This window comes from Jaculus jaculus, chromosome 4, assembly GCF_020740685.1.
Source record: "Jaculus jaculus isolate mJacJac1 chromosome 4, mJacJac1.mat.Y.cur, whole genome shotgun sequence".
Classification (NCBI taxonomy): Eukaryota; Metazoa; Chordata; class Mammalia; order Rodentia; family Dipodidae; genus Jaculus; species Jaculus jaculus.
Genome location: NC_059105.1, coordinates 66297797 through 66324222, shown reverse-complemented (window position 1 = coordinate 66324222; position 26426 = coordinate 66297797). Strand labels below are relative to the sequence as shown.

The 26426-nt window shown below is 43.6% G+C and overlaps 1 protein-coding gene across 6 annotated transcripts in view; it reads left to right on the top strand.

Annotated features, from left to right (window-relative positions):
* Rapgef4 (Rap guanine nucleotide exchange factor 4) overlaps positions 1-26426 on the top strand; it is a 336159-nt gene that overhangs the window by 180013 nt on the left and 129720 nt on the right. For 3 of the 6 annotated variants that reach the window (XM_045147499.1, XM_004660336.2, XM_004660335.2), the window contains 2 exons: positions 9363-9435; positions 14211-14230. The exons of 1 other annotated variant lie outside the window; for it this stretch is intronic. In XM_045147499.1, coding sequence (XP_045003434.1) covers positions 9363-9435; positions 14211-14230 — 93 coding nt within the window. Of the gene's footprint in view, positions 1-9362; positions 9436-14210; positions 14231-20713; positions 20833-26426 lie in introns of those variants that run through there. 2 more of the 6 variants (XM_045147500.1, XM_045147501.1) reach the window with 2 other exon arrangements.

The following is a 26426-nucleotide window of genomic DNA, read 5'->3' as shown; positions in this document are numbered from 1 at the left end:
GAAATAGCCACAGTGGGGCCAAAAGATGTAATTATATGCCACTGGAAAAGTGGTGATAGAAGTTCTTTGTACCCTGTGATGCCAATACTATAGAAATCTAGAAATGAGGGAACACAATAACTTGACATGAGGCCACTTCAGTCCAGCCATGATATATACATGGCTTTAAACTGGCAAACAGAAAAATTCTGCCACAGGTTTCCATTTATGACAGCTTTGCTTTCTGCCTTCTTTTCTACTATTCATGTGTTTAAGGATGTCCTAGCTCTCTGAGGTTTTAGACTGATATGCCATGTCCATTCTCACATCATACAGAAGTCATGAAAGAACTCTTATAAGAACCAGAGAAAGAGGAGTCTAAACATCATATCACTCTTCTGAGCCATCCCGCTATGCAGTCACAATGCACCCAGAGAAAGCACAGGTGACTCCATCTTTGTCTCATGGGCTTGGCTTCAGTGTATTGGGAGAACCAAGTAAAATGTAACAAATGGGACATTAGGATGAAACATTTCCCTATGCCGCCAGACTGTCATCCCTTCCCAGCCCTGAACACGGCCTGCACGTATTGTCATTATTCTGTCTCTGTTCTTAGCACACGCCTGAGCACATTCCTCTCCCCCATCAGGTGCTCACAGCAATGCCTGTCAATCATCCCTTGGGCTTCTGGTACCGGTGCTTTCCTATGCAGGTCACCCCAGCCTAGAGTTTGGGATATAGCCTGCTGCTCCCCTGGAAGAGCGGATGACTATCGGGAAGGCTGTGGCCAAACTTGAGGTCTCTGTGGCCACCAGGGAGCAGGCTGCCCTGCTTCCCTGGTGGGGCTCTTGCTGGCAGCCGGAACAGCCCACCTTGTCCTTGGGCAATGGCTTACAGAAAACCTAGAAAAGAACTCACAGAGTGGGAGTAAGGCCTTGATCCCCAACATAGTAAATTCTGCCCCACAGGGGCCCTATCTTCTCTTGTGGAGAATCCATCCGAGGTACAAGCTGCCCGTCTTTTCTTCACTCAAGGAATCCCACTCTGCAAACCTGACAAACAGGCTACACTCTGATGGCTCCTTCCTATCCGACTGCTGGGCTACTCCTGAGCCATCGGGAGCCTTTGCTCACACTAAGAAAGGTGCCCCGGTCTGGGCAGGAGTACCTCCGGATAAGAACGAATGGTGGAGAGGAGCTGCATTTAGCCCTCACCCAGAAGGTGAGGACTGCTTTTCTAGCTTCCAGCAGAATTCTTCTGTGGCCTTGATGCAGCCAGACCGAGTTTCCATCTCAGAGATGGCCATCTTTTGTTTCTTCTTAGAAGTACTAGTCTAAGGCCAGGTGTGGTGGCACATGACTTTAGTCCCAGCACTCGGGAGGCAGAGGTAGGAGGATCACTGTGAGTTTGAGGCCAGCCTGAGACTACAGAGTGAATTCTAGGTCAGCCTAGGCTAAAGTGAGAACTTACCTCAAAAAACCAAAAAGAAAGAAAGAAAGCTAGATTAGGCTAGTCAGTGGCACCTCTACAGATCATCTTGGGGACAGGCATCTGGTCCTACTTGACTGAAAAGTCCTTTTTATCCTTTGTATCCTAGCCACCAGTGTTTTTCTTCTTTCCCTCTCCCCTCTATTTTTTTTTATTGTTTTGCTTTAAGAGCAGATTTTGTTATTTTTTAATAAAGAGCACTCTTAATAATGAGCAGTTCTTTATTAATTTTGTTTTTGTTTTAGAGAGAGAGTTGGTGTGCCAGGGCCTCAGCCACTGAAGTCAAACACCAGATGCTTGCGCCACCTAGCAGGCATATGTGACCTTGCGCTTGCCTGTCCTTTGTGCATCTAGCTAACATGGGATCTGGAGAATAGAACATAGGTCCTTAAGCTTTGCAGTCAAAAGCCTTAACCACTAAGCTATCTCTCCAGCCCAGTAGTGAGCAGTTCCAATGGCTGAAAGCTGTGCCAACATTCCTGGGATTCCCTCTGCTCTTCCTTTCTCCAGCACCCAGACCTTGCTGCTTCTTTCCTGGGGAAACATATGAAATGGGTAATATACTGCAGATTTTTTTTTTAAAGACAGAGTCTCACATAGTCCAGGCTGGCCTTCAACTCACGGTCCTCCTGCCTCTGCTTCCCAAGTGCTGGGATTATGGGTGTACACTACCACACCTGGCCTTGTGGAATTATTTTTAAACGTCTACAGTTGAAATTATGTGTGTGATAATGGTAAATCCGAAACATTTTAGAAATATCATGTCTATGTTCACAAAACTGTCGATGGCTTAGATTATTTTTCCTGTACCTCATTTAGCAGAAAGATTAATAAGCATATTGTGGCCTTTACATTGTCTGCCTGTCACAACCTCAGTAATGTGAAGATGTGATGTGGAAAAATGTCTTTGCTCAGAGTTGAAGATTGCTGGTTTAATAGAATATCACCTATGTTATAGTTATATGATTAAACCTTGGTTTATTCTAGTTAATATTGTTTTTGTTACTATTCTTAGCAGCACCAGCTCATTAAATGGCTAGTATATGCTGGGCACTTGCATGAATTTTCTTCCTCTTCCACACAATGGTCTGAAAGTTGGGAGTTACTATCCCAAGATCCTTACCGGGGAGAGTGCAGCAAGTATCTTGTCCAAGTTCACACAGGTAGCATGTGGCAAAGCCAGAATTAAGGCTGCAGGCTTGTGTGATTCCAATGTCTGCATGCTTTCTACAACATCAGAGGTCCCTGGTGTTTTTTTTTTTTTTTTCCCACTGAAGTTCCTGAAAGCAGAGAGAAATCAATACATGATGCCTGGGGTCTAGACCCTTTGTAGCTAGAAGTAGCCAGCAGCCAGTTCAGAATGTCTTTGAAGTCTCATGCTTTAATCTTTTAAAAATTATGCAAATTTAGCTTTCTACTCCATAATATAAAAGTATAAAAGTAATCCTTTAAACTACTTGACATGCAGTGAAAGTTAAACCTCAGGAAGAGCTCCTATTTGCCCTTCCCTGAGCCCTCCTGCCTTTCTGTGCACCACACTAGGGAGCTGCACTCCTCCACTGGAGAAAGCTGGCATTGCTCTGTGGGGCTCACATCTGTTAGTCTTAGTACCAATCCTCCCCACAGTACTGGGCATTAGATCAGGCTCTCAGGGATGCTAGGTAAGTGCTCTACCATGGAGCTCCGTCCCCATCCCTGGGTTATTTTCAGACAGGGTCTCACCATATTGCCAGGCTGGCCCTGAACTCGTGATTCTTCTGACTTAGCCTCCCTCTCAGTACCAATTTTGTTGAAAAGCTTTTCCGTGACAGAATACATCATCTCTTGGGCAATCCACAACCATAGAACCAAGGTCATTTCTTCAAAATGAACTACCTTTTAGAACCATAACTTATAAATAAAATAGGTGAAGGTGAGGGCACTCACCTTTGTTTCCATAAAGCATGAAAGCCATGTTGTATGTTATACCTTGCTTGAGGGTCCTACAAGGACCTCCATGCTCTGTAAAACAAAGTTTAGACACTGCAGGCCTAACTCTTTTAGGGCCTTTTAGTGACAAGGAGACTGAAGCCAAGGAGCTCTAGCTTGCCTGCACTGACCCCTCTCATTACTGGCCTAGTCTGACAAGTCCTCTCCGGACCTCTGATGGCCTCTTGTTTCCCTGTCCACTGAACAACTACTTTCCGGGCTGGAGAGATGGCTTAGAGGTTAAGCGCTTGCCTGTGAAGCCTAAGGACCTCGGTTCGAGGCTCGGTTCCCCAGGTCCCACGTTAGCCAGATGCACAAGGGGGCGCACGCGTCTGGAGTTTGTTTGCAGAGGCTGGAAGCCCTGGCGCGCCCATTCTCTCTCTCTCCCTCTATCTGTCTTTCTCTCTGTCTGTCGCTCTCAAATAAATAAAATAAAAATTAAAAAGAATAACTACTTTCCAAGCTGGCCTCAGAGGCCTACAGATTGCGAAGTGGAGGCCTCTGTTCGGGCCATTCCCTGGTCCTAGTCAATGTCTCGAAAAGGGCAGTCCCACTGGAGAGAGACACGCTGACACCTTGGGCCTCAGAGACAGAGCTAAGTCAAGATTGTGGTGGTCTGCTACCCTCCAGCCCCACCCTAGACAGAGCCTCAGAAAAATTCCTTGGACATGAACAAATGCTTCTGTAATAGAAAAGGCCATGTTACAAGTCTCACACATGAGGCTGTGTCCAGGGGGCTACAGGCCAGGAGTTTGGGGTAACACCTGAGCTCTGCACTTCCTTCACCCTGTCAGAGCACTGGTTATGCTCTTTTGTTTTTTTTTTCCCCTCAGCTGACTATTGGTTTTCCTCTGCTGAGTACCCGTTCTTCCCATACGTGAGTTAATGGCATAGCTCTTTCCTAAGCATTTGTGAGCACTTAGAAAGTTCCAGTGTGAGGTCATGTAGGCTACTGCAGTGTCATAGGGTGTTAGGATCTAGGGAAAGAGTTTGTAGGAAGAGGTCAACCCAGGCCCCAAAGAAGACACTGACAAAGGACTCAACTAGGCCACCATCCACCTCAACAGCTGGGATCTGGAGAGTTGATTTGGTAACAGCCATAAAGACCTGCAGACTTACCTCTGAAAGATAGGTGCCCTCAGGTTTGTGCTGACCCCATGCTGGCTTATATGAGTGGACATCCTTTAGCATAGCCTTGGGAATGCACTTGTTTTATTTTTATGTTTTCAGAAAAAAAATGGGAGGGGGATTTTAAAACTTCTATAGAAAACACACTTCTGTGCTATGTGGGTTGATCAGTATGGTTACCATCTCTTACTCCCAAGTCATCACTGGGACACCCACAATCCCTATTAGACAGTAGCCTAGCATTCAACTCCTTGATGCCCACAGCCTCTCGGGGACTTCATAGTTGAAGGTATCAGCTCCTCCTCCCCATGTCATTCTGCTCCGCCTATGCCTATCATCACTTCTTGCTTCCAGCTGCCATACAAAGCTCTGATGACTAACTCTGAATGCCACCATGAGTTGACCCGACTAGGCCAGCACCTCCCAGACAGATGGCCTTAGGGTTCTCTCAGCAGCCAGAAATGCTCCGGTTATACTCCACATCTACCCCAGGCCACATAGACGGAGCACCACCTCATTTAGCATTTGTCCCTGTGCCTAGAATTCCCATGTCCCTTTCCTAGCCAGGAAACCCTAGGACATCTTTTCCCTTAAACGTTGCAAACGTTAGCAATGTTAGACTACCGTGTTTGGGGGGCCACTGTCTACAGTGACCTCATAAAAAGGCTTCCGGTCCTGCCCGTCATACACATTTAATCTTTGATAGGATTAATCTTTGGTAGGATGCTGGGTTGTTGTTTTTTTTTTTTAATTTTTTGTTTATTTATTTGAGAGCAACAGATAGAGAGAGAGAGAGAGAGAGAGAGAGAGAGGGAGAGAATGGGCGCGTCTGGGCCTCCAGCCACTGCAAACGAACTCCAGACGCGTGCGCCCCCTTGTGCATCTGGCCAACGTGGGTCCTGGGGAATTGAGCCTTGAACCGGGGTCCTTAGGCTTCACAGGCAAGTGCTTAACCGCTAAGCCATCTCTCCAGCCCGGTTTTTTTTTTTTTTTAAAAGTTAGTTATTATTGCCTAATAAACTACACCAAATCTAGCAGTATAAAACAATCGCCATTTTATTGCATATGTGGGTTTTTCTGAGTCAAGAGTTCTAAAGGGCAACAGTGGGCTGACCCGCCTGCCCTGTCTTGGCCTCAGCTGGGAAGACCTGAATGTCTAGACTCATTCAAAGAGCCCAGAAGCTGGGCTCAGTGGGACTGTCGTCACAACACCTTTAGGTGGCCTCTCCATGTAATTAAGGTGCCATATAGTGTGGCCAATGGCTTCTGAGAGGTAGTACCTCAAGAGAGAGCATTTGAAGAGCAAGGGCTCCCAGAAACCAAGGGGCATGCAGCTTAGCCAGGAAAGTCGCACAGTGTCATCAGCTATACTCCAGGCTTCAGGCAGTCGTGAAGGGTGGTCCAGGTCCATGCAGAAGGGGATGCCACGCTCTCTCTTGATAAGAGAGGGCCCCGCTTTAGGAAAGCATGTGGGAGAGGTGGATGCTGCGTTCATCTCGAGTAAATGCACTTCCACCTGCAAAATAGACTCTCTTTATGTGCGGGAGCTCAAGCCTTTTCCCGTTCTGGCATCGCCTCAGTCCAGGATCCTCTCGTCTAAACCATGTCCAGATGCAAATGAAGCGCTCCTGTGCTATTTCCCAGGGACAGCCCCCAGTGTATATCTCTGTTACACAACTGTGAATGATGTTTCTTTCTTTCTCATTTAGTTTCTTGAGTTAGGGCTTCACTCTAGCCCAGGCTGACCTAGAACTCACTCTGTAGTCCCAGACTGGCCTCGAGCTCACAGCGATCCTCTTTCCTCTTCCTCCTCAGTGCTGGGATTGAAGGCATGCGCCACCCACACCCGGCGAATGAAAGAGATAAGTTAGGTGCTTGTCCCCTGACACCCAATAAGCAATGGCTATAGGAGACAGGGAATCGCAACTGATATTCCTCTCCAAGGAAGGGAGGGATTGGAATGAGGGGTACATTACAGTCCCCAGTTCATGACAGTTCAGGAGTACAGCTGAGCAAATGGTACTGGTTCCTTGATGATGACCAAGGTCATCTCCCTGCTGTCTTCTGGACCTCAGCTCTGGGTCACCCTCATCATAAACTTAGCCATGTTGTAGGCGGTCGAGTTCTCAGCCCCGTTCCTGCTCAGAGACCTCTGGGGTCCACAGAAGCCCTTTGACTATGTACTGTCTGTGTCTTTCAGTCGAAGAGGGTGTCATTTGTGTAAAACCTTAGTGGATTTCTCATGTGTTCATATGTCATCCCCTTCATTAAACAAAAAGCAAGCCTTCCTGCATTGTGTATAAGCCTTTCTCAACTTTGAACCCTTTCAGAGGGAGGGGGTTGACAAAGCATTCATAAACCACCACCTTGATCCTCTCTGAAGTCTTTGCAGAGGGTTTATAGTCACACCCTTGGCTGCTTCACTCTGAGGCCTGCCAGGGCTTGATAGTGCGTCTCTGTTATGAGGCCCTGTCTACTCTAGAAATCTTTGTTTTTGTTCAGTGTGCATGCATGTATGATGTGTGGGTATACATGTTCATGTGTGTGTGAGCGCGTGCACATATGCCATGGTGCGTGCGTGGAAGCCATGAGACAACTTGCAGGCGTCAGTTTTCACCCTCCGCCTCCATTGGAGCAAGGCTTCCCATTCTTCCTGTTCCTTCCCGCTGCCTTCTCCAGGTCAGGGAGTCCTCCGGCTTCTCTCCCTCCCTTCTCGCCATTGGCCTCCTGGGATTACAGAAGCCTGCCGCAGCTATTGGCTTTCATGTGGGGCCTGGGGATCAGAACTCAGGTTCTCATGTTTCTGTAGCAAGCATCTCCTGGACATCTCCGCTCTAGAAATTTTTTTGCCAAGAGATTAAAGCTGAGATTCAAAGGAGAGCAGGAGTGTCATAGAACCTCGCGCTCTGTCTGAGCCTGTTCTGTTTAGAGTGCAAATTAACTTTGTGCCCAGAATGCCCTCCTACGAAAAAGAAGGGTAGGTAATAGCATAACAAAGAAGAAAAGGTGGGCATGGGGGCTCGTGTCTGTAATCCTAGCACCTAAGACATTGAGGCAGGGGATCAGGAGTTTAAGGCCGTCTAGGTTGCACAGCAAGTTAGAGGCCAGCATGGGCTGCTTGAGACTATCTTCAAACAACTCAGAAGCTGCTGAGAGCTCAACGCTAAAGGATACTGAAAACACACCCATCAAGGCTCAGGGAATTTTGCCAAAGAGGGAGCAGAAAGAATGGAAGGGACACAGGGTGGGAGGAAATATCCAGAAGCATTGCCCCTCCCCCGCAATGACTGCTCCTCTTACAACCCATAACCCACAACTCCTTGGTGAATACCAGCAATCCCAATAAGGAGGGCCCTCAGTGGGGTGGGGGCAGGGATGAGGGAGATAATATCAACACATGATATGGCCATACACAATTTCTTTTTAATAAAATCATAGATATCAGAGTTTCCAGGGAAGGAAGAAAGGAAGAAGGGAAGGAAGGAAGGAAGGAAGGAAGGAAGGAAGGAAGGGAATTAGAATTGGGAAGGTATCAAAGGAAATGGCAGGACTGAGGAAGACATGCTGGCTCTGTGGGTGTATCTGAGGTTAGCTCGGAAGCAGGGGAAATCGTGATCTTAATGTTTGCACACAGGTGCCAGAATAGTTGCCTCCAAATGTGAAGAAATAAAGATTGAGGGGGGAGGGAAGCTAGTCACATTTTGACTGGAAGTGTCTTTTGAGAAAGCATCAGTGTTGCAAACATCATTCACATCTATACAATGGGCCAGATGGTTGCCCAAATACTGCCTTACCAGCTGCCCATTGCTACAGATGAAGTCTTTTCTGCTGACAGTCGTGTAACCCACAGCACATTATAAAGTGTTGATTCTTTTGATGCTGTTGAACATTTATGTGTCACCATAATTATAAACCATAAATATACATGACACCATGCGACCAGTAAAATTGCCCACCTTTCATTCTGAAAGGGGAGATGCTGCATTTATTACCTGAACAGAGAGATGGGCGAGTATGCACCATCCTTCTTGCAAACGCCCCTCCCCTAGGGCTAGATGCTCACCAAACATTATCCTTCCCACACAGCCACACTCCTGGGGCCAATATATATCACCGAGCCCCAAGTTTCAGAGCGTGTCTGGACCAAAAGCCAGAGGATGAAAATTCAGGGGCATACAAGTGATCCTAAATTAAGCCAAACGATTTTATTTGACAGCACACCAGAAAGTCCTCTGGAGGTCACATGCAGGCAGGTGTGCTGTGTAAAAGGGAGCAGGTAAAATGGAAGCGACTCAGCTTCTTTCAAAAGAGACGGTTCTCTTCTCGGAGAGCCAGATTTCTCTGGCTGTGAAAGAGGCTGATTCAGGCCATTCATCAGTCCATTCACCTCTTGAGCACACAGCCACTGGTATCTGCATGCGTAAAAACCCAAGTGCTTGTGCTCTGACGAAAAACAACAACAACAACAAAACCCATCCTCTGTGTATGCTGGAGGGGAGCAGAGGTGAGAGAGGTGCGAAGCCTGCATCATTCAGCCACCAGGAATGCATAAATGAAGGAACCAAGCACGGGGTGGGGGGCACATTCAGTGTCTCTCCAGAAGCCCCACTCTGAACCCCATATTTTACGTTTAAACCTGGGCTCCCCCCGCCCAGAGTATGCTTCAAGGTTCTATAAATATGAGCCTCAGATGCTTCCTGACACCAAGCCTTTCTGCTTTTTTTTTTTTAACATGTTAATAAACGAATGCCCAAAGTGAGTAAAAGCCTATGTGCTGAGTTTACAATCTTGTCTTCCAGAAATACCGACAGTATATGGCGGGACTTCTGGCTCCTCCGTATGGTGTTATGGAAACGGGCTCTAACAATGACAGTAAGTGAAACGTGAGCATTTTGTATCTGAGAATTTGTTGGGTGGCGTGTGTTTCTGTGTGACAAAAGAAAACTATGTCATACACCAGCTTGATAGGGAAAGTCTCCAGGTTCTGTAGGCAAACAAAGGTGCCTGCTCCTGCTGAAGCAGTTAGAAAAAACGGTCCATGCTTCATAGTCTATGTGGTCTTAGCTTTTGGTGGGAGCTGGCTTCGATGCCAATTAGGACTTCCATAGCCCTGGAATGCTGGCTCAAAATATGGCCCACTTTATAGGGGTATGTAGGGTTGCTTTGTGCCCCTTTGCAAAATCAGATTCCTGAGCTGAATTTGTCTCTGTCATATCTGGGTGCCCAAGAGCCACACCTCTCCTTTACTTTTGCTCCATCGACCTAGGAGAGAAGTGAGTGCATTGTTAAAACCATGGGCCCCTCCAATCCTAGGATTTGTTAGCTATTTGATGCTCTTCTCTCTCTCTCCTCTCTTTCTCTCTGTCCCTCACTCTTACACACACACACACACACACACACACACACACACACACACAGTGGTCAGGAAGGTGATGGGCACATTAAGTGTAGTACTTGCTTCACATTCAGTGTGCACCAGAAAAAAATAAAAAGCAAGTGTCTGCTGCAAAACACCTCTTATGGCTGAGGTTAAAAAGAGGGAGGAGGAGTTTTTCTCAGATTTTTTTATTTGTTTTTTTATTTTTTGGTTTTTCAAGGTAGGGTCTCACTCTGGCTCAGGCTGACCTGGAATTCACTATGTAGTCTCAGGGTGGCCTCGAGCTCTCAGCGATCCTCCTACCTCTGCCTCCCGAGGGCTGGGATTAAAGGCGTGTGCCACCACGCCCGGCTTTTCAGATTTTTTTTTTAAATGAGATAGGGTCTCACTCTAGCCCAAGCTGACATGCAATTCACTACATAGTCTCAGGGTGGCCTCAAACTCATGGCGATCCTCCTACCTTGGCCTCCCAAGTGCTAGGATTAAAGGCATGTGCCACCATGCCCGGCAGATATACTTTTTTGAGTTAGGCGTTCATAGGCAACAGGAAGTCCTGTGTCCCCTCAGTTGTGTGTGTGTGTGGTGTGTTTTCATGCATGTTAGAAACCTCTATTTAGCTCCATTACTGTGGCTGGGAGTTTCTCTGGGAACATGAAGCTTCCTAGGAAGGTTCTGGGGGGATGGTTGGATGTATGTGTCTAACAAAGTATGAAGTTTGACTATTAGTCTGGGCACTTCTACCACCAGACACAGTGATATGTCAGGTAGCATTTCCATGCCAAGTGTCCCTGAAGCAAGGAGTCTCCCTGTCTCCTTGAATGCCACCCACAGTCCCAGACTTGTCACTTTCAGTAGGGATCCCTTCCCTGCTTGATGAGCATCTTCTGGACACAGCCTCGCCTTTTTTTTGTCCCATGGTGTCATGCTCTCCGTGTGGCCCCTGCCCTCTCTCCCACTCTGCTGCCCTAGACTGGAGTCTTCCCTTTCCTCTCCATTCTAGATCCTTCTTTCCTGGCTGAGCTAGGAAAAACTGACTCTTTAGGAAGGCCTGAGTGCTGCCTTCTAGCCGTGGGACCTCAGGCTGGACACTTTGATGCTCCTTGTCTCCGTTTCCTCTTAGTGTTGTTGGGAGGACTGAAAGAAGCAAAACATGTCAAGAGTTTGAAAGGGTGCCAGGCATGCAATAAACACCCACATGAAATAAGTCCTGCTCCCTAGTCACTCTCGATCTCCACCAAGTCTGGCTTCTGCCTCCAACTTCTTAAACGAACCCCTTCACAGTTACCAGTAACTCATCCCCAACTCATAGCTTCTGCGCCTCATTCCTAGCGACCTTAGGTACTTTCCAGCCTGGCTTCTCTCAGTTCTCCTGGCCTGATGCATTAGCCTGGCTTACCCTTGTCACTGTGGACACTTGTACTTTTTTGTTTCTTTCACAGGTTTCTCCTACTCCCCAAAAGCTTAGATGTTGCCTAGGAGTGTGAGCTTCTCCTCCCTCTCCTCCTCTTCTTCCTCCTCTTCTTCTTATTCTTCTTTTTCTCCTTCTCCTTCTCCTTCTTCTCCAGATAAGATCTCATTATGTAGTCCAGTGTGGCCTAGAATGTATCATCCCTCTGCCTCAGCCCTAAGCCTCCTTATCACCTAGGATTATAGGTGTTCACTACTGTACTGTCTAGAAGACATTTTTAAAAAGAAAGGCTTCTCCATGTGTACTTACAACACCTCCACCATACAAAATAGCTGGCATGATTCCCCTTAATAACATCCACTATACAAGCTGTTCAGAGGCCCCAAAGTGAATATCTTTATCAGTAATTGCTCAAACTGGACTCCAGTCAAAGACCATCCTTTGCACTTGATGTTGTGTCTCTTTACTTTTTGGAAAGATAAGAGTCTCACTGTGTAGTTTAGGCTGGCCTCAAGCTCATGATCCTCCTGCCTCAGCCTCTTGCATGTTGGAATCACAGGTGTATACCACCACTAAATACCTTTAATTTTGAATCCTCTCTTTCCCTCCCCTCTCCTGATCTTAGCACTTTGTTGTTAAAACCTTTTTTTAAGGATCTCCATTGCCTTCCATGGAAGATGACGTTCCAAAGCTCTTAACACCTTGTCCCGATTTTCAAGATCCCATATGGCCCAAACTCGCCTTTTTGTATTTGCTTTACACACAGCTCAGTTTCCAGCCACTTACTTAGGGTGATTTGTGCAGATGTACCTATAGTTTGTGGAACATAAAGTGAGCTTGCTAGCCCCTAGGCCTCCTCATACCATTAACTCCAGTCCCTGCAGATGGCTGCTGGATGGCAGGCCCGCTGGCTGAGTGGGAAGGATCGGAATGCCCTCCAGGGTGCTGGGGTTACACCAGCCTTCCTCCTTCTGACACACCCGGAAAGTTATGTCACACAGACACATCAGTACTTTCTGGCCCCCTGCTTCCTGCCTGAGCATTTGTGTCCTGAGACTCTCTCCAGTAGAGGAAGAAAGCAAATAGTCTCTTCCATGCTGAACCTCCTACCTAGTACCCTGTGGCTTACTAGGGTGGTCAGCCATTTCTATTAAGGCCGGTATTACACATTCTGAGCAGCCCCTTGTGGAAACATAGATTTCCCTGTCTTCTTTGAATCTGGACACACTGTATTTTTAAAAGCTTTTCATTGACAATTTTCATGTGTTTACATAACGTATTTTGATCTTAATCCTTTCCCTCTAAATTCTTTTTGTCCCCCCCAACCCTGTTCCACTGAACCCCTTCTTCTTTCCAACTAGTTCTTATTCTATTTGGATGTCTTTTTGTTGTTTCCTCTGTTCTATCACACCTGGGCCCCTGGTGTGCAGATCTTATGCAGGTGACAGCCGCCATTGTCACGCCGTGAATGAAACAGCCACTTCCTAGTGAAAAGACAGGGTTCCACAGTAACCCTCCCCAGTATCTTACCCTTTCTGCCCTGCCCCATTCTCCAATGTTCTCTTGGCCTTTGAGAGGGTGACATAGAAGTTACATTAACGCTGAACCCTCAATAGTCACTTTTTCTCAGCATTTTGACAAGTTTGGGTCTCCCCAATAGTCACTGCCATTCTGCAAAACGGAGCTTCTCTGACCAAAGGTGAGAGCAGCGCTAACTATTGGCATAAACATAAATATTTGGAGGGCATTTTAATGGCACGGCATGTTTATTTAGCCAAATAGCAATAGTAGCTTTCCCCTCAGGGCCTATGACCTTCCCGGCCACAGACTTTCGCATAGGTTTTCAGCACCAGGCATGAATTCCCTCCTGTGAAGGAAAACCTTTAATCTAATTAGAGAGCAGGTGGTTATCCCCATAACAACCAGTCATATCGCTATGGCACTGGTGGACATGACTGCGTAGCTCACAGGATCCACTGTTGGTTAAGTCTGTTGATGACTCCTGTCCCCCAGTAGTTGGCATAGCATCTTCCAGCACCATGCCAGCTAGCCAGTATGGAGGAGGCTGCTAGTTCAGTTCCAGCCTGATTTTTTCAGTTACTTGCAACCAATGCATGAACACACTATATTTTTTGCAATGCAAACCACCTCACCCTGCACCACCACTGATTTGAAGCAAGGTGCAAGCCACACACCAAGTCCACCTGCCCTTGTCTTTCTTTGGTATTCTCTTTCCACAGCACATGCCACTTGTGCCTGCTGACCTCTAGGCGCTAAGTTCTTCTGCAGCTGTGACCTTCTAGTGTGCCCACCTTCCCACATCCATTAAGTGGGAAGGAAGCCTTAAGTAGTGATAATGAAAGTTTTGTCAATGAATGAGCAGATGAGTACATGGGTGAATAGTGATTTTTTTTTTTTTTTTTAGTCAAGACACTCCTGAAAATATTAGGAAGTTGCTTTGCTCAAAATGGAAATTATGTTTCGGTGGTGTTCAGTGCTGCTTGTGCCCGGGTTTATGTGCCTTTTCCACTGTTCTGAGTGGACCGGGGCCCAGTCAATGGGATTCATTGTGAATACAGAGTAAAGGAATCGAGGAGGAGTCTTTACCCCTGGGATTGTGAACCATATGGTGTAGAGACAAAATAAGCATAAGTTTATTTCCCTGCCCCTAGCTCATTGACTTATGTATGCAGATTTTAAACTGCTGTTGCTATCTTTCTAAGCAGTACTATATGAGCTTTTATGAAACACGCATGGGAAACACAAAAATGCTAGTAGGTTTTGTTCAGCAAAGGATTTCATCTCCATTGTACAGGTTGATCATACAATTTATGGCCTCTCTGTCTCTTTTTCCTCCCCTAGGGATTCCCGACAAGGAGAATGTGAGTAGCTACTCTCTCTGCCTAGTTTTAAAAACTGTCACAAGGTAAAACAAATAATAATAATAATATTAATCATGGTGACCCTATCAGCAAAGAAAGCTCTCCTTCCACAGTCAACAGAGCAATAAATATTTTTCTAATCTGGCTGTGGCATCTTTGGTGAGTCACTTCAAATATCAAGGGGAGAAGGGTGACTGCTCTGACATGATTGTCACATGTTTCTGATATTTAGTCCAAACAAAGGCTATTCTAGGGGCAGGCCATACAATCACTGTTTTCTTCCTCCCAGAACGCTACACATTAGTAGAACAAATCATTAATTTAATAGCATGACAGAAACCAGTTTGCTTTTCCTTAGTGGGAATACGAACTATGAAAGCCAGGGGTCAGCTGATGAATTTGCCTAATTATATCCAAATGCACTAAAGTCAACATGTCTCTCTGGAAACCGAAAATGCCTAATCACTATAATTATTTGTTTTGGGGAGGGAAACAGATAAGAGAGAAAGCTTCAGACACTGCGTCCATTAGGACTGTCCTGCATGCGTGCTAAGGGGAGCAGCCAGCAGTGTGAGGGGACTGCTGTTGGTAAAGCTGCGGTGGTTTGGGGTTGTTGGCTTTATTAAACAGTTCTCTTTGATCAGCTCTTTTAATCACACTGTAGATTGAGCAGCAAGGAAGGTTAATGGTGGGAATGTGTAGGAATTAATCTGTAGTGGTATTTGGTTGGCGCTCAAATGTATCTCCTTGTCATTGTATTCTTGATTGCTATATCCAACTTATAATGTTACAGGATTGTCGCCCTCTCCTGTCCCTGTTTGCAGCCCTGTACCTGGGCAGATAAACTGTCTTAATGAAACCCAGAGTATGTTTTTTAATCCTTTGCAGAGTCGAGCTCTACTACTGTGTAGTTTCCATAATTCTGGCTTTAAAGAGCTGGCTTGGAATTCTAGCTCGCTGCCTTCACACAAGTAGGGGCTGCCATCCTTGGCCATGCCACTTTAATTGCCACACCAAAATTTTATTTCATTTGGTTCAGCAAAGTGTTGCAGATCCCAGCTGTGGGGCCTTGCACAAGTACTTGATTTGTCTAAATATCCTGTCTCCTCTTTAGAATGTGCATGTTAGTCATGATTACCTTAAGAGGCCATTATGAATATTGAATGAGACAATTTATGGAAAAGCATAGAGCGAGAACAATAGAGCTCAGAAATGGTAGGATTATTATTGTAATTAGCATTTTTCTCAAGCCCAGTATCATTTTCTAGCTATCTTTTCATCTCTGAAAAGTGTTCTACCCTTTATAAAGCAACTGTCCATTTGCCTTTTCTGGCTCTCTTTAAAATACTTTTCTGCAGTGAACCTTGCCAATGATTTAAAAAAAAAAACCAAAAAACTAACTTCTGTGTTGAGATAGGCTCTCACCGTCGAGAATCAGCTCATAATATTATAAAGTGACAGGCTTTGGAGACTACAGCCATAAACTGATCCTGCCACCAGGTTGGATGCAGAGACCCATGCTCTAACAAACAGCATGCAGATCACTAGCTAAATCAGGATGACAAAATGGCCTTGAACTTCCTCATCAAGGGACTGCCAGTGGTGTGAAACACACACAGAATGTCCAAGCCCTAGGAGGCCTAAAATGTCCTAAGCTTCAAAAGGAAGTTCTGTCATTCTTGGGCACTTGGTGACCTTTAGGGTGGGTTCCCTGCAGTGGGGACATCAGACACAAGGCTCTAAGGAGAGGACCTAACAGCTGTCATCATGTGCTGTCTTCCCATCGAAATAGCAACTTGAAGTTTGAGGCACACCACACACAATGTGCTTCGAGCAACATGTCACTCTGAAAGATCTGGGGGACCGGGCAGGCAGACTCCCAAATATGCTGCTTCCTGTTTGTTTGGGTTGTTTGGGGGGTCGCCTTCTCTAGCAAACTAAAAGCATACTTGTTCTCTCTAGCAAATAGAGTAGATGTAACGATACCGCATGCTGTTTGGAAAGATCTCCAAGGCCATCAGTCACACAAAGCAAATGAGATGAAAGACATTCATGAGTATAGTTGAAGTTCTAGAAAGATAAAAAGAGGCCTAAGAGCCTTAAAGCGGTACTAATTGAAATTTTGTTCCTTTAAAGGGACAAGTTGGGATATGATGATTTCTTTTATCCTTTATCTTCTTAAACTACATTCTGGGCACGATTGTTTTCCCTTATGTTCCTAAATAACAATAATCTGCCTGTGGACCTGAATGAACATGCGTAGATTATTGGTTCAGTGTCTAAGCAGCTTCCCTGTGGACAGACTCTGTCCTCCATCCTAGCTTCTATTTGAAATTTTGTTAATCACTGTGTTTAAGTTTTAATTAAATAAGAGTATATCAGTATGCTGTATTTTGAACTCCTGCAAACTGTGCTTTATTTCTGGACCAAGCCTTGACCTGGCATAAAAAGAATTTTCTTTTCATAAATCGTACTTTTTGTACAAACAAATGGCTGGCATTTACGTGCTGGGTTATTTTTTAGGGACATCATTTGATGTTGGATGGACACAGGACACTGGAGTCCACAAAATGATGGAGAGAATTGTTAGAATAATGATTATGGAGCCAGCAGTGTGAGTGGACTGCTGTTGGTAAAGCTGCGATGGTTTGGGGTTGTTGGCTTTATTAAACAGTTCTCTTTGATCTGCAAATTGTGCTTTTCTCCTCTTCCTTGTACTCCAAACATGGCTGACTGTATTTAAAACTTCAGTTAAAACACCAGTTACAAGCTGGGCGTGGTGGCGCACACCTTTGATCCCAGCACTCGGGAGGCAGAGGTAGGAGGATTGTTGAGAGTTCGAGGCCACCCTGAGACTCCATAGTGAATTCCAGGTCAGCCTGGACCAGAATGATACCCTACCTTGAAAAACCAAAAATTAAGATCCTCTCTTTAAAAGGGCTGTGATAGGTCCAGAGCCGTACAGATATCCCGGCCTGAGTTCCAGGTTTGTCCTTTGGAGCTGTTCTCTGTCTGAGGATACCAGTGATTTAACCAGCATGGCTATCATGAACTTCACAGTGAACTTCACATAGGGTGCTGAGGTCACCTGATAGCACAAAACAACAAAATGCCAGCCTTAGAAAACCCAGAGCCTGCTTGTTCTCCTTTTGAAGGACATATTGCTTATCACCAGAGTGAAGATTAGATTTAGTTGGGCTGCTGCCAGGTCAGGTGACTTGAATGGTGTGTAAATACTCGTTTCTTGAGCTGGTCTATTAGGACATCTAGCTCAGCGAACCAAGACTACTGTGCCCTGCCTCCTGGGAAACACCAGTGACTTAATGTCCAATGTGGCAAGGACGACCTGGGCTCTCCAGTTTCTGAAGAAATGTTTGTTTTCGTAGTTGTGAGTTATGCACTGTATGGGTGGAATGTCCTTGCTGAAGTTCTTTCTGCATTTCTTCCATTTCTTCCTCGGCTCTGTTATAAAAGCTGACCATCCTCTGCTTCTTTCTCTGGTTTCTGCAGTGGTATGGTAGTTGAATTCTTAAGGTGATATGTAGTTGCCATTCATCTAATAGTAAAGAGCAGCTGTAGGTATACCTTAAAAAAAAAAAAAAAAAAAAAAAAGAAAGAAACGGATCGCGGATCCTTCATCAGTTTGAACAGTCAGTGCATGTGAGCGTTTTCCACACTGAGCCCGGGAACTGCTTGCTGTGAGTTTGCGTGGTAAAAGGACATGGAATGGGGTGTATTGGGTGATGCTTCCTTGTGACATTTTACAAATATTTTTATATTGTTATGCTCATACTTGATGACTGTTCGTAATGGTTCTAGGTTTTGTTTCTTCACATATTTTAAAATGTCTTTTTTGACATAGATTTTATACATCCTGTTGCACTGTTAGCTATCTATGCTTGCAACCGAGTTATGCCATCGAGCCCTGTCTTGAACATGTTCTCACTGAATTTGACTGGGCAAGAGCCCAGAGAAGCTGGCTATTATAACTGTGGTGGGTAAAAGTACAACAGGCATAAATTCTCCCATCTCAGCATCCAGTAGCTTATCCCAGCTTTTATTCCAAGAATGAACTGTCTTGAGAGGAGCAGCAAGGGCAAAGAACGTGGTGCCATGTTAATGAACAGAACTACCCTGCTTATTCCAAAGTTGTCAGAGTGTCTTACTGTCCTCAGAAATACTTTCCCTGTACTTGGGCACCTAGAGCATAGTGCCAACAGAAAACAGAAGAGCCAGCGTCATCTCACTTTGAGGTACCTGAGTTTTTATCATTTCTACTTTGAGAAATAGAGAACAAATTGTTTGCAAATACGTCTCATGGTTAGGAGAGAAAATTGTAGTGTTCTCATGTTGGATAAATTAATCTAGTGCTAATATGTCATTTAAGGTTTGGATTCTTTTTTTCAATAACAATTCTGTGTCAAGAAGGCTTTCCTGAGACCTCAGATTGAATGTTTTGCATCATTGTATCATTCTTTTACCTTTAAGTGAAATTGCACTCAACATAGATAATAGGCTGATAAATATTCATATGCATACACATATACTGTATGCAGATACATACCTATGGATTCAAGTATACATAAATACATGTAACTTTATTCTTTAAAGTTTCTGGAAAATGATCAGGTCACCTTTAGTAATATGGTTTTTTTTTCTTTTTTATTGTTTATTTTTATTTATTTGAGAGAACAGACAGAGAAAGAGGCAGAGAGAGAGAGAGAGAGAGAGAGAGAGAATGGGTGCTCCAGGGCCTCCAGCCACTGCAAACGAACTCTAGACATGTGCGCCCCCTTGTGCATCTGGCTAACATGGGTCCTGGGGAATCGAGCCTCAAACCGGTGTCCTTAGGCTTCACAGGCAAGCGCTTAACTGCTAAGCCATCTCTTCAGCCCTAATATGGTTTTTATAAACACTTAAATTCTCTTCACTTCAAGGGGACACATGCATGCACGTGTGGTGGGTTAGGCGGGGGGTCTTAAGAGGAAAGGAGAGGGTTAGAGCAGCCTTGTGGGAAAGGAAGTACCTGTGGATGGGTGCTTGATGGAAACTGAGTGGTGCCCAGATGGAAGGGGTCATCTGGACTGAGGGCATTTCATGGAGAGAGGAACTGAGTATCAGAACTTTCTCTATGAGTTTAATTTCTTCAGATCTAAAATTTTTAAAAAAAAAAACTGTTTTGGGCACTCAACTTTCTAAGGATCCCTTTTAAAGTCATGAAAACCTAGCTTTCAATGTACATATGTTTGAAGGTCTAAACCACCTTTTCTCCCTCACCTCAACTTTATTGAACTTGTATCTAGACGGGGAATTACCTTGAATTTTTCCTGATTTGTCCTCCCTAAATCATGCCTCCCATTAGAAATGACAAGAGTAGACTGCTGATGTCCTTGAAGCCTGTTGTTCACTGTGACCTCCAGCTCCTTCTCTGTTATAATTGCCCAGCCAGTGCTCCCTCGTTTCTGTTTGTCTTTGTTTCCCCCACCTTTTGAGGGAATTATTTTGCAACGATTCTATCAAATTTTGTACTCCTTTTCCTTTTCTACTCATCAAGGTCATTTTAAATTTAAATCCCGTTTCCCTAGCTGTCAGCCATCCCCCACCCAAATGGGCATCATTGTTAAATTTCATAAGAATGCCTTTGATTCTATAACCAAAGCATTAATAAGCACGTTAACTCTAGCAGCATTCAACTTGAGGACCTAACCCTGTAGAATTCAATTTGTTTGTGCTAATTAATTTGCATACATTATAAAATTACCCTATCCGGACATGAAAAAGAAACTTAGCAAACAAGAGCTAATTCATTAAATTCACTTCTGACATGGTTTTCATTCAATTGTAATTTCAGGGAAAAGGAAGACAAAACCTTCTCTCTCAGAAGCAATGAGTATGGTTGTGTTCCATACTCACACACTGTGATAACCCATGTCTCCAGGAGCACATGCTTTTCAGTTTATGACCTGGGCACTTCACAACCAAGGACACTGAGCAAGCATGAGCTTCAGTTTCCCTGTAAATGAAGTGATGATGGCCCCCAACCTACCCCAAGAAAACTACTAATAAAGGGAAATTCTAAAAATCGATCATGCTGTCAAATATAAGACATTCCATTAGGTTTCCTCAGCGTCTGATTGATCAAGATCACATGCTTGTTGGTATGGTCTCACTCGTGGGACATTTCTCTAGCCTGGGGACATCACTGAGGGTGACCTGTCTGTGGGTCTGGTTACAGGGAACTTTGCCCTGGAAAAGCCTGGCTGAAGTCCTCTGGCCTCCTGTTAGGAGTTGGTCCAGTTCTAGGGAGACTTCAGGGTCGTAAATGGCAAGTCATTTTTCTTAATGCCCTCATCACTTGGCTCAGACAGGAGAAGGGAAAAAAAAAAATCCCAAGTCACACCAAGTGCTGTAATTTGATAGCCTGATCCCAAACAAAGTAAGGAAGCCACACCCAAACCTTCCCTCCAAGCTAACCACAAAGATGGACCAGAATAGAGAAGGAGAGCGGGAACATTAAGAAAATCCGGAGAAGCCGTGTTTGGGGCCAGCGGAGAATCATGGATGCTATCACAGCACTTCCCCCCGGACCTTCTAGTTTTAGGGTATGTGAATCTTTAAAATATTGTTTTTAACTAATTCTTTTGTGAGGCAAGGCATTTTTTTTTGAAGTACCTTTTTTGAGTAAGAGAATTTGTAACATAAATGAAAAACACTTCTACCATGCAGTAAGATGCTCTTTTAGATGACTGAAATGTAGTATGTCCCCTTCCCTCCTCCCCAGCTTGATATTTTCTGTGTATTTTCTTCCTTTTGCTCTTTAGTGTCTGGTGTATTCAGAAAAACACGTGGGCTCCCTCTGGTGGTCATTCCAGTGTTTCGAGGCCTAAACGATGTTTGAGTTACATAGCACATGATATTTGAATGAAAATAGAAATACTAAGAGTAATTGTAGCTTTCGCTTCTGAAAATCTTGGACCTTTGGAACCCCAAATTAACCCAAGTCACCACTTCATCCATCTGTTCAGATGCAGTCTTCATTCTAACACGCTGTTGATATGGGCTTCCCCAAATGTGGAGCAGTCTAGCCTGTGAGTCCATAGAGAGATGTGGATTTGTAATCCCTCAAATCCACAAGCATTCCTCTGGAGTGAGGGTGTTAGTCAGCAAGCTCTTACGGAGAGCTCAGCTCTCTTTCATAGGCATTGTGAGAAATAATTTGTTGCTATTAAAAAAAAATGTGAACCAGCCCTTTAATACTGGCAGTTATTTCTTTTCTTCCTTTTACATCACATACCTACTCTATTTGATTTTGTCTTGATGTGACTTTATAGTAGGCCAAATGAGTCTATCATCACCTCTATGTAAATTTAACACACAGGTTCAATGATAAAGGTCCAAACATAGCAGTATGTTCCATAAATTAGAAGATAAGTTTTCATTCATTTTAGCTGTCCAGATACCAGCAGTCCAGGATTAATATGGAAGCCTCAGGATATAATGTATTTTCTGGTTGAAAGTCTCTTTTGGATAACTCTCTCATACTGAGCCTATCCAAAAATATGCATGCAAATATAAATCTTAGCATTTAAAAAATTTCTGATGGCCACAAATTTTTATTATAGTTCTTCATTTTATTTAAGTGATGTTCATTAGTGGCTGTATGGAACTACCAAAGCACAATAAATATTTTATTAGCAATATTAGATGTTAAAATAAATTGTTGTTGGAAATGCATTCCCGCTGGGTGCTTATTAAAAAATGACTTAAGAGCTCAGCATGCTGGTGTATGTCTTTAACCCTAGCACTTGGGAGATGAAGGCAGGAGTTTATGACCTTCTTTGGTTACATTGCAAGTTTGAGGCCACCCTAGGCTACATGAGATGCTGCCTCAAAAGAAAAAAAAAAAAAAAACAAAACTAGCAAGATGAAATGGGAATTTTGACATAAATTCCTTTCTCCTTCTTGTTTTTTAAAGTATGTAAGCCCTGAGAAAACACATTAATATAAATAAGCAGATGGGAATAGAAATCTTGTAAATAGTGTTTTTAAATTCTTTGGCTCCTGGAACAGTAGTGGCTCACGGAGAGCTGGGGAGAGGAGGGTGTATCTCATTGGGGGTGGCAGAGTATTGCATTGTGGCTGGTTCCGGAAGAAGTCCCTAGAATGTTTTGTTGATGGCTGGAATACGAGGTGAAGAGAAGCCTCCAGGATGATGTCAAGGTTTGGGCTTGAACACATGGAAGGATGTAGTTACCATAGACTACAAAAAGGAAAGCTGAAGCCGGGCATGGTGGTCCACGCCTTTAATCCCAGCACTCAGGAGGCAGAGGTAGGAGGATGGCCATGAGTTCAAGGCCACAGAGTGAACTCCAGGTCAGCCTGTGCTAGAGTGAGACCCTACCTTAAAAAACAAACAAAAGAAAATAAAAAAGGAAAGCTGAGGGGAGGGTTGGTTCAAGGTTGCTATACTAGGCAGTATCCATAGATTAAGTGTGATTATTTTTTATTATTAAGTGTGACATTTTTTGTGCTGTACTCATGTCCAATCAATAGCTAATGATAAATGCTTGATTAGAAAAGGATAGTTAAGATTGATGTTGGGAAGTTTGTACCCAGTTGCACTTGTCCGGGCATGAATGAAATTAAATATACTCAAACAAATAATGACATGCAAATCAGCAAGAATTTTATGAGGCTCACTTCAGCCCTCTATAATATTTTTTTAGATTTTAAGAGAATTTATGTTTGTAAGGGAACTGTGTACAACCATAGGTGTTACCTTTTGCATGAAGAAAAAATTGATTTATGGACTATTTCAAGTGCAAATAATAAATGAACCAGGCTAACAAAGCATTACTTAATAGACATCCTCAGGGACCTAATTTAATGAATAGGTAGAGGAATGTTATTTGTAACTTAGCCCACAAATTATTTCTATATGAATTGGTGATATTAAATGGCCATGGCCTGCTTGAAACAATTTATTTTCTTAATTAGTTTAATCATTCTCTTTACAGTTTCTAACACTACTACATGGGCTAATAACCACTTTTTTCTTGAATAAATTAATTTTCTAGCCTGCTCACAAATTTCCAATTAATAAAGTTTGAAGGAGTGAGGTAATGCTATAATAGAAGGAAAATGGCCATATTTTATTTCATCCTTTTACAACGAAGTAACATTTATTAAGTGCCTACTATGCGTTATGTAATACAAAGTGCAACAAAATAAATTTTTGATGTCAGAGAGCAAATAACCGAATGGAAAAGCAAGATCAGTGGGTAGATAATTATACCTGGTGGTTATGGCAAAGATATGAAGGAAGGACCAAAATACTGAAATACACACCATAAGAGCCACATATGGTTTACAGGCTCAGGTTATCTGAGGGAAAATATTTTATTATTCAGCTGGGCATGGTGGCACATGCCTTTAATCCCAGCACTTGGGAGGCAGAGGTAGGTGGATCACTGTGAGTTTGAGGCCACCCTGAGACTACACAGTGAATTCCAGGTCAGCCTGAGCTAGAGTGAGACCCTACCTCAAAAAAAAAAAAAATTATTATTCATCCTCAACCTTTTCTGCATGACAAAATCATAGAGTTACTAAACTTACTGTCTAACTCCAGACCTTGAAGCTGCAGGGGGCAGAAACCCACAGCAAACCACCCCACAAGCAAAAGAGGAATTTGGAACTAACACTCTGTGTCCCTTTGTAAGCCTTCTAAAATATGGCTACCAATAGTTCTAGATTCTTCCCCAGCAGCTACCATGGGGAAACCTTGGGCAAGCACTCTGTGTGTGTGTGTGGGGGGGGCGTATAATAATGTTGGTCACGTGACCCCTCCAGCCCAGCTCTGAGCCATAACGGCTGTGGGCTCAGCTCTGAAAGTGGAGGAGGGAGAACACAGAGTGGCTGCTTCACCCTGGCTATGCACATCCAGCTGACGACTGAAAATCCAGTCCTCTTTGTCCCATGCGCTCAGAACATCATAATGCAATCAATATCTCATCTGGGGTTAGTCTTCATCCCCAGCTTGTAAGGAAGTCGGACAGAAGCACTTAGGAAAATAATGTTGACATCACATTTTGCAATAGCGTTGATTGCAATAAGCTTTGTGTTTTAGAAAGTCCGTGCCTTCCTCACAATCAGAATCATGATTTCCTTTGCACTGTCTTCTTGACACGTGGGGTGTAGAGACGAACAAGATTTGATCTTCTTGAGTCTTTTGAGTTCCTTGGATGCCTGAGCTGAAACAGCAGATGACATAAGCCATCCTATTTTTTTTTTCTAGAATATGATAAGAATCCTTCTTTATAATTCATTCACTTTTAAGTAAAGTCTGTGAGCCAAATGTACATTCAGATGAGTCACCGAAGTTTATAGTGTGTGCCTAAAGAAAATATTTCTGCCAAAAACCTAAAGTCTAGCATGGCAGTGGGTTTTAAATATCATGGTTATCTTTCTCTTTAGCCATAAATGTGGCTGTATAAATATGTCTACTTACGTTAAATATTTGGAAACATAAAAGTATTTTTAAGACTCCAATACATGCTACAACCCAGATCTCTGTATGTTTATGGCTAATATATACAAACATAGATACATAGTAACAAAAATTTAGTTCTTATCTTTTACAATTTACATTTTTTTAATTTGTTTTTTGAGGTAGGATCTTGCTCTAGCCCAGGCTGGTGTGGAATTCACTATGTAGTCTCAGGGATGGCCTTGAACTCATGGCAATCGTTTTAGCTCTGCCTCCTGAGTGCTGGGATTAAATGCATGTACCACCACACCTGGATCAATTTACATTTTTAAAAAGTCTTTTTAAAAGGTAGTTTAATATTAGCTCAAACTTACTGAAGAAGGAATTTCCTCTAATTTTTTTTTTTTTTTTGCACAGTTATCCGTCTGTTGCCAATGTTAGCTTTCACAGAATCCCCTTCCCATTTCTAGAGTTATTTTTGGTTACTTTGCTATTGTTCTTCCTTCATTCCTGGTGTTTTTAGTTGCTCTCTGGTATCATTTCCCTTCTGTCTGAAGAACTTCCTTGGTAGAGCAGGTGTGCTGGCCACAGAATCTCCTGAGCTTTCCTTCATCTGAGAATGTCTACTTTATGTCATTCCAAAGGGACATTTTGACAGACAGTTAGAGGGTGGCAGGCTTTTCCTTTCAGCATTTTAAATAAACCAATATCGATGCATTATCATTGGCTGAAGGCCATAGCTTATCCAAATCTCCTGCATTTTACCCTAATGCCCTTTTGCTTTTTCAGGACAGCGTGTAAGATATCATATTACATTTAGCCATCTTTTTATATATTCCCTTATCCAGTACTATAATAAACTATTCTGTCAAAGAATCTTTAGTTCCTTTTTAAAATTTCTACTTATTTGTTTATTTATTTATTTGAGAGAGGAAGAGGGAGAATGGGCACACCAGGGCCTCTAGCCATTGCAAATGAACTCCAGATGCATGTGCCACCTTTGCCTCTGGCTTATATAGGTATTGGGGAATTGAACCTGGGTCCTTAGGAACAGGAAAGCACCTTAGCCACTAAGCCATCTCTCCAGAACATCTTTAGTTCCTTTAATTGGAAGATGCTATGAGAAACCAAGATCTGGATGCTAGTTTTTTGTTGTTGTTGTTGCTGCTGTTGGCTGACAGAGGGAGGCAATACGTGTGTGTGTGTGTGTGTGTGTGTGTGTGTGTGTGTGTGTGTGTATTCACTTGTATGTTTGCACATATCTTAAATACAGTTACATGTCACTTAATGGTATGGTCCCATTCTGAGAAATGCATTGGCACATGTTTTGTCACTGGGCAGATATAGATTGTACTAATACGAAGAGGACTGTGATGTCACTAGATGATATCATCTTCTAGGACCACCACTGCATATGTCATCTGCTGTTGACTAAAGCATCATTATATGACTTAGAACTATATTTGTATATAGACTCATCTGCATTTATATTTCGCTAAGCATGAGTTTATGCTGATTGCTCTAACTAATCCATCACCACATAGAACATTCTAGCCTTTCCTTCTGGCTCTTGTTTGTAACTGTTCGTTCTAACAGTGAGCAATTTGTTTCACATGGCCTGCCATCTGCTTACTCAATTGTCTAGTTCTGGTGTATCTTTATGGTGGCTTTGCAGTTGCTGACCTCTAGTCTTATAGGGACCAACAGTTA